At 43.4% G+C, this 8,451-nt stretch overlaps 1 protein-coding gene across 8 annotated transcripts in view; it reads left to right on the plus strand.

The window, feature by feature from the left end:
* Window positions 1–8,204, plus strand: part of meis2a (Meis homeobox 2a) — an 81,174-nt gene extending 72,970 nt beyond the window's left edge. For 3 of the 8 annotated variants that reach the window (XM_010767553.1, XM_010767551.1, XM_010767552.1), the window contains exons 10-12: window positions 877–935; window positions 2,645–2,755; window positions 6,414–8,204. In XM_010767553.1, the coding sequence (XP_010765855.1) occupies window positions 877–935; window positions 2,645–2,755; window positions 6,414–6,727 (484 nt within the window). In that variant the 3' untranslated portion in view covers window positions 6,728–8,204. Of the gene's footprint in view, window positions 1–876; window positions 936–2,644; window positions 2,756–3,229; window positions 3,329–6,413 lie in introns of all 8 variants that reach the window. The other 5 variants (XM_010767556.1, XM_010767557.1, XM_010767558.1 and 2 more) reach the window with 3 other exon arrangements.
* The last annotated feature ends 247 nt before the right edge of the window (window positions 8,205–8,451 follow it).

The following is an 8,451-nucleotide window of genomic DNA, read 5'->3' on the forward strand; positions in this document are numbered from 1 at the left end:
TGCCGCAGCCCAGGGCATCTCCATTCTAAGTTAAAAATGTTGCCCCTGGCTGGCAGTCACCTCCAGATGACCTCCGGCTCTACAGTGGAAAAGCCACAGGAGCAAGGCCGGCTGGGGAGGCTTTGTGGAGCTGCACTTATTCGCTGCTGTGGTGGTGATAAAACTTCAGACAGCCTAATTGATGGGCTCGCTGACATAACAATACCTTGTGAAAGCACGGAGTGGCCCATGCCTGGTCCTCATTTCTAGACAGCTGGAAGGGGAGCAGAACCCCCTACAAAGCAGCCAGAGTGGGGGTCCCACAGAGGGGAATGATATAGTGGGGGTGGGATGGTGGGGAGCAATGAAAGGAACCATTTGTATCCTGCACTTTGCTAACCTAAAGCTTACTTTGGAATTCCAATGGGTGATAACACAGAAATAACGTTGTTTTGGAGAAGGAGCTGTAGAAAGGACACTGTACACTATGGATAAAGTTTCTGTGGCGACCGGCTGCAATGAAGACAGGGAGAGAGTGATGTGCCACGCTGAGGGTTCTTCTGTGCCCAAGCTGCACTTAATACTTGAGGAATGTCTCCCTGGTGCCCATAGCAACCAAACGTAATCAAAAGCTTTATTAAAAGAGGGGGGAATAGATCATAAGGAACATTAAAAGTATCCCTCGCTGGGTTCCCAAGTCAGAACACAATTGCCCTTTTGTTTGTTGCTGTTTTGTTGTGAGCGCCTCTCTCAAGGACTCGGTGGCTAATGTTGCCATTAAGTCATGCAAAACTGTTTTGTCTTTGTGGTGGCTTGTGATGAATCTCTCTGTGCGGTGAATTGCAGGGTGATTTAACGTTTGTTTTTCTCCTCTGTTTTTCCTCTCCTCTCTGCCAGGTTCATTAATGCCAGGAGAAGAATAGTACAGCCCATGATTGACCAGTCAAATCGAGCAGGTAAAAAAAAAAGACCAGCTGACATTACGTACTGTTTCTCTCTCCTTCTTTCCCCGGCATGAAGACACCCTTCCCAAATCCTTTACTGGCATGCACATCATGCCTGGAGCCCAGATTTTTTAAAAGGGGGATTTTACCCCCCCCCCCAAAAAAACATCTACTCCCTCCCCTCATCCCCTTTTCCATCTATGTATGAGATGCGTTCAGCAGTGGTGCGGGCCGTTTGCTGATTGACTCTAATTGGAGATTTCCCAGTCTAAGTGGAGAGAGAGGTATATTAGCACTCTCTCTGTGAATTACTAATTGGACACAAGAGGAGAGCCAGAAATGCTAGCAGCAATTTACAAGTTATCTTTCTTTTTTTTTAAGCTGTTTTGTTTTTAATTTATTTCCGGTCGAGGGTTAGGGGGGGATTCCCCTCACTTTTTCTGCTGCGTTTTTATTTTATTCCCTCAAGAATTCAGAATTTTGATATTAAGTAGTCATTCAGCACATTTTAAACGTCTGGATCTCAACATAGCTACTTAGTCAAATGTTCAGCTTAAGAGTAACAGTTAATGTATTTTCAGTCATGAAAACTGCCCTTAGGAGGGAGAATGATTTTAAAACGTTGCCTAGATTAAATCAGATCTGATGTTTGATGTTTTAACGCCAACGCAGAAAGAGATCTTTATTTCTTTCAAATTATGGAAAGCTTCATATTGTTAATTGATGACGCATTAATTTTCCATTTCTATTGTGGTCAGATTACAAAAAGCACTTACTTAGTGGTAAACATACGGCTCTGTGATCCTGTTGAATGATTGACTCAACCTAAGCTTCATTGACTTTGGCTTTGCAAAAGAAGCCAAGTAATTTGTCTCGGGGAGGGAAAAGCTGTTTTTGTTGATTAGCAAGCTCCCCGTTTTATAAAGTCCCCACACAGCGGGATGAAAAATCGCTCAAAACCAACATGAAGCGTGATTAAAATAAGCTGCACTTATAAATGTGGGGGACTTTTTACAAATGCCGTGCACTGTGAAATATTCGTCAGCATTTAACCGATATGTGCCAATCAACAATCATTACAAAAACAGCATGACTAACAGCTCCCCCTAATCTGTACAAATTACAGATTTCCTCCGATAATGATGTTTTAGTCCTAGAATACACTTTTTTTCAACAGTCTCCACAGAGCTTTAATTCATTAGGGCTTATAGCAGGCAAAACGAGACACAACAGAGAAACCTCATTACTACTGTATCTTCTGTTTTATAACAGATTATGAGATACATAATTCAGTTAATTGAATAATTTTCAAGAATAATTTAATGGGTTTTCTTTAGGACTAGATCACTATTGACTTAAATTTGGACTCGCTGAACTGCCTCTGAACTGAAATTCTTCCTTTCCTGTCAAACGGCATGCTTTCTTCTTAGAGAACAATGTATCTCCTGTGAGTGTGGTTTTGAATGACATCGGTGTGTGTGTGTGTGTGTGTGTGTGTGTGTGTGTGTGTGTGTGTGTGTGTGTGTGTGCGTGCTTGCATGCATTGAGACCTACTGTATGCGTGTTTGCATGCCACGCGTCAGTCATTGCGGTCTACAAACATGAGCACAATGTCTTACAGTATGTTTGGGCTTGAGCTGGGACAATTGCTGATTGTCTGGTGTGTTTTCTCTTCTTCTTCCCCCCTCCCTTTTTCATGTCCACGTTTTGACTACAATCAGGTTTTCTTATTGATCCTTCAGTGAGCCAAGGAGCAGCATACAGTCCAGAGGGCCAGCCAATGGGCAGCTTCGTGCTGGATGGCCAGCAACACATGGGGATCCGACCAGCCGGTAGGTCGTCCACCTCTTGTCCTTTTGCACCTTTCCCTCCGTAATGCCTGCTTTACCGGACACCCGTTTCACCCTCAGTTATCGCAACACTGATCTCTAGTCTGTAACATGTAGATCTAGTCACATCAGCACGGAACAGGTCCCTGAGTCAGCAACGTAAACCTAATACTAACAAGTGCTTCACAACCACGATAACGCTTCTCTTTAAACCCCCTTACAGTTCCCCAGACTGTCTTGCTTGTTTTTTATCTCTAATCTAACACATCTGGGAAAATCCCTTATGAATGATCATAACAAAGGGATTTGTGGGATGGCATGCAAAAATAAAAACACTTCTTTACATCTTTCACTTCCCCTTCCCTAATCATTTTCCATCTAACCCTTACCAACCTCATCTTTTCTATCAGTGGTTTTTCTTCCCTATAATTCAAACTCCTGCTGACCCTTTTCCTGGCGTTTATCTTCTCTTTCTAGGGCCTATGAGTGGAATGGGGATGAATATGGGCATGGATGGGCAATGGCACTACATGTAACCTCCATCTTGTAAAGCAAAACGCAAAGAAAAAGGGGGAAGTAAGTACTGGGCTCTTTTCCTTATTTTCAACTGTTGGGGCTGTGGGTTTCATTTTTTTCCTTTCACTTCACCCGCACTACCCCTTCTTACCCTGGCCATGATTTAGCAATAGGCTCGACACCCTTCTCCCTAGCACCAACAACTATGAGCCTGTCTGCAGGGATGTTGAAGCAAGATGCTTTAGAGGTAGAAGGGGTGGCCCAGTGGTCAAGGATGAATTAAAGACTTGGGAAAAAGGGGGGAACCGTCCTGGGACAGAGAGGAACCGTCGACTTGTGGCGCCAGACAACAGGAACAACAACAAAAAGAAGGAGGGGAAGAAACAAGCTGGCATGACATGTGCACATTTATTTATCACAACAGCACCATCGCTCTCCCCATCCTGGACAGCCAATGCAAATGTTGGACATTTAGGGAAAAAATAACATCTCCTGGGGAAGGGGCTGACGGGGAGAAATTAAGCAGGCTCCAGTGAAGCGATAAAGAAGGAGAAGTGAAACTGTCCTCCGAGTGACATAAATCTGTCTGGGGAAGGATTGATGCCCAAATTATCTTATATGCAAAGACGGGAACACCGCAGTACATTACGGTCCCTGAGCGAGATATACGGGCCGTGGGTGACATGGCCGATCCTTCACTGGGGGTTTGGTTTGAGCTGTGTAAAGGGAGGAATGAGTGCGGGGGGGGCTGTGTGTTTTGATTATTTTTTACTGGAGGGAGACGATTTAAGGGGAGGCGGGAGCCAGTGACTAGCCTGACCTGAGTCTCACAGACAAGAGCAGGGAGACATTGAGATACATTTATAAGGTTGTAGACACAGGCATGACTGCATCTAAAAAGGATGGGATCTCTTTCAGATACAGTCTCTCTGTGGCGCTGACTCTGTCACACGCACACACACACAATCACTATACAGCTAAATGGCGGCAGTCTGATTAAGCTGGCCATTCCACCTCCCGCTAGTGCCACAGTGCTGACATTTGGAAAATCAAGACATATCACATCCCAAAGGCGGCAGGGCAGAAGAGATTTTATTTTAACACCTAAACTCCCTTGCCCAATGAGGCACAATATAATAACACTTACCTTGATTAAAAGAACCCTTTATATGTAAATGGAGACTGGATTTTCCAAAGGGTCACAGCAGCAATTCTGCCGACAGAGATCATTTCACCCCTCTAGTCGTTGCCTCCTATCTCTCGCTCTTTCTCTCTCTCTCTCCCTATGTTTCTCTCTGTCTCTCACCCTTTTTTTCTCTCGTCCCCTCCTGTCTTTGCTAATGGCAGCATGAAAAAAAAACACCAGGAAGCAATGTTCCCTAAAACAGCCACACAGAGACAACATTTGCTCAGGTTGGCTAATTCTTAATATAGGGCTATATAATTTTGAGACTATTTAATTACGTAACATACTTTATGCTTCATGACCAATTACATTAATAGCTTAATACAGAGGAATATTATCCTCTCTTGATTTGATTACACAGCCACACAATATGGTATATTTGGTACTTAATTATGGCCAGCCATTGAGCAGGACCACTGTGCCATAACAGAAGTGAACAGCCAGCGAGGGAGGCAAGCATGCAGAGATGGAGAGGGAGGGAGGCCCAGTCTGTACTCGGTTATTGTCTTCAGATGGTTTTACCACTCTTGTTAATAAAGGAGGGGGGGGGTCTCAGATCTACTTAACAGAATGACTGCAGCTTACAAGACTGGAGATTACCAGCTTACAGTGTCAAAAACATCTGCTGGGCCTTTTACCAGGAGCTGCTCTAGGTTATATGGAGGTGAGGGCAACCATCATACCCCAACACCCTGAATGATTTATTTATTTTATGACCCCAGTAGTGAGGTTTTAAGAGACCTGCTCTGACAAACATGTGCATTTCAAATGAACTGACATGGAAAGGGAGTATTAGAAAATGGCCCAGCTTTCAACCAATGAGACTGGTCATTAATCTTGGCCTTTGCTGTCCCCTTTCTTCCCCCCTCTCCTTTCTGTCCTCCTCCTCCTCTTCCCCTCACCGGGGCCCTCCAGTGTAATTTCTTAATTGCAGTGTACTAAGGTGGAGGAATGCAGAGAGTGAGCATGCCTAGTGACCTTGCAGCGACCTCTCCCCTCCTATTACAGCTTCTAATCCCCCAGGGGTTCACATTACAAAGCAGGTCGGCCCAGACCCAATCTCAGACCCAGGCCCCCTGGCTCCAGCGGGACCCCCTGCTCTCACTAGCCTCTCCCCAAGGTCCAGGCCTGTAGACCAGCCATGTTCCCATACTCCAGTCCCGGGCTCCAGGAACAACCCCCCCAACATCTTGCTTTTTTCTTTCTGATTACGACAAACAGGCGTGTGAAAAGCCAAACAGTGGCACTGCTGAGGCGGCCCTGTGTCCTGGGTCCTGTCACAGTGTGAGGGATGCCAGCATGCTGAGGTCTCCACACATATGAAGTGGATCCCATCATCAATATACCCCACCTGCTTGTTCCTTCTTTGCTCATTTAACTTCCTTCCTTTTATCCTTCCTACTGTTTCCCTTTTTCCAAAACCCACACCCCATGCATATAAGAGCCTTGTTTTGCTTTAAAATGCTTTCATTCGGGGGTGGAACCGAGCCTTTAACGCTTTCTGGTACAGCTAACTGAGACCTAAATTATTTAATAACCTCTTTAAGGGATTTTAAATCAAATATGTTCACAGAGACTCGTCCCCCTGAGAGAAAGCTTGTTCAGTTTTGTCACTTAAGTCAGCTGGGGAATTGACTGTTCCACTTGTAAGAGTATTAGCACTTCTCCACATCAATACCGCTGGTTGATTTCCCTCCCGTCCTCCAGGACTGCAGTGTCTGTGGATGACTGAGGATCATTTTCCAACCTGAGACCTGACCACAACGCTATTGGTCATTGTAAACCACTCACCATAGTCTAAAATAGCTCAGCGCAATAATGTCTCTCTTTACTTGTCGGAGCTAAAAGCAATGTAGTCATTGAAGCAGTGTCATAAAATCGGCTTAGCCCTTTGAAGGAGCATGTAAAAAGTTATATTGAGTGTGTTTATTTATTTCTGTCTTTCTGTGTTTCTCTCAGGTCTGCCAGGCATGCCGGGGGAGTACGTACCTCAGAGCGGTCCTATGGGCATGAGCATGGCCCCACCTACTTTCACCAACCCTCATCAGATGACCTCCCACCCCTCCCAGCTTCGACACGGACCCCCTCTCCATGCGTACCTGCCGGACCACCCCCACCATCCTTACCACCATCACCATCCCCACCACGCCATGCTGATGCATGGAGGACCCTCGTCGCACCCAGGAATGACCATGTCTGCACAGAGACCCCCTTTGCTCACTCCCATTGACCCCAGTACTGGAGGACAAGGCCTGGACATCCATGCCCAATAGTATGAGGGAACTTTGCTACCACAACAACAGCAGCTACTACAAGAAAACAGTTTAAAAAAAAGAAAGCAGCAGCCCACAATAAATCCTATTTTGAGACTATTTTTAAGAATAAAAAGCGAAACCTTTTGACCAGAATTTGACACTAAAGAAACAGAATTCCAGATGAGCTGTGATAAATCTTTCTTTTTTCTTTTTTTTTAGACTTGTCAATTTTGTTACTTTCATCCAAACGGAGGACCAAGCTGACAAGAACACTTTGTAAAGTCTTGGGCTTTTGGTAGAGATCAACAGAGGATGTTTTGACGTACACGTGTGCAAAGAATGGACATATGCACACACTCAAAAACACACACTCTTCGCACACTCACTCACACACACCGACATAAACATGTTCAGTACACTTTCATGTGACGCGCTCAAACGCTTCTAAAATAAAATCACTCTGGAAGATTTAAAAAAGAAACGACAGAAAGACTCCAAGAGTTATAACTACTGTAGTATAAAAAGTATAGATAAATAAGTTAAAACTTGTGCATTTTTCGTTGATCACATGGTTTATGTTTCCTGAGCTAGTTTTAGAATTAAAGGTTAACCTTTTCTCTCACACTGTGTGTGCTCCTTCCTGGAGGAGAAACTGTCTCGCAGCACAGCACTATAAAAGAAAAAAAACAACAAGAAGATGGAACATCTCAAACCATAGAGGGCAATCAGGTCCTGTCCCCCATAAGAACAGGGCATGATGGGAAAAGGCTGCTAAATGACACCGGATCTTTCCAGAAGATTCAGTTTGAACATTTGTCATGCCCCTCTTTTTTTGGTTCATGAATGAATGTTGCCCTGTAGGTTTTAAAGGAAAAAAGTTCTTTGTTTGAATTGCCCAAGCACTGGATTGTGTTGGTTTTATACATTTTTATTTTAATATTATTTTATTTTTTTGTACCCTGGACTCTCATTGGTAAGAGCCTGTTGAAGGAAGCTTAATAGTGGAAAAGCAACATCCTACAGCGCTTCTTTATCTGCGGATCAACATTCTTGCCATAAGGACAATACTGACACAAACGTTGATTCTGCGGCACTGGAGAAGCATTTGATGGTTGATGCACCAAAAAACCTAAAACAAAAAAAAGGAAAAAAAAAAACTTAAATTATGAACTCAATGCTTTTGGAGGAAGAAAAGCTGAGAGAATATTGTAACAAACTTCGTACAGAGTTCAGTCTATTAATTGTTTCATGTTAGATATTCTATGTGTTTACCTCAATTGAAAAAGAATGTTTTTGCTAGTTTCAGATCTGCTGTGGCATTGATATTGTATGTCCATGAATTCCTTCCTTTTTCAGCACGTGTTCCTCACTAGATGATAAGATGCCGTCTCCCTTAAGCTTTGTCAAAAATACATTAAATACTTGTATGAGGACTGTGACGTAATGTTTAAAAGGTGTTCAGTCACAAATGCTGTAATAAATATTTCATTTTTGATTTTTGTTAGATTTTTGTGTGATTAACTGTGTTATAAACAGAGACTTTATCCACATTCCCATTGTAATTGTAATAACATTTATTTATATTATCATTCAAAAAAACAGGTTCTGGTTGCTTGTCGAAAAGACTTAAATTTTTGAAATGGTCAGAAAAATTCAAGAGTTACATCACCACTTTTTCCAGCACTCTATTTTCACTAGCTCCTTTTAACCAGACTGCCCATTAAAATGCCCTCTTATAATGA

Source organism: Notothenia coriiceps, unplaced genomic scaffold (assembly GCF_000735185.1).
Source record: "Notothenia coriiceps isolate Sejong01 unplaced genomic scaffold, NC01 NC01_scaffold00004485, whole genome shotgun sequence".
Lineage (NCBI taxonomy): Eukaryota > Metazoa > Chordata > Actinopteri > Perciformes > Nototheniidae > Notothenia > Notothenia coriiceps.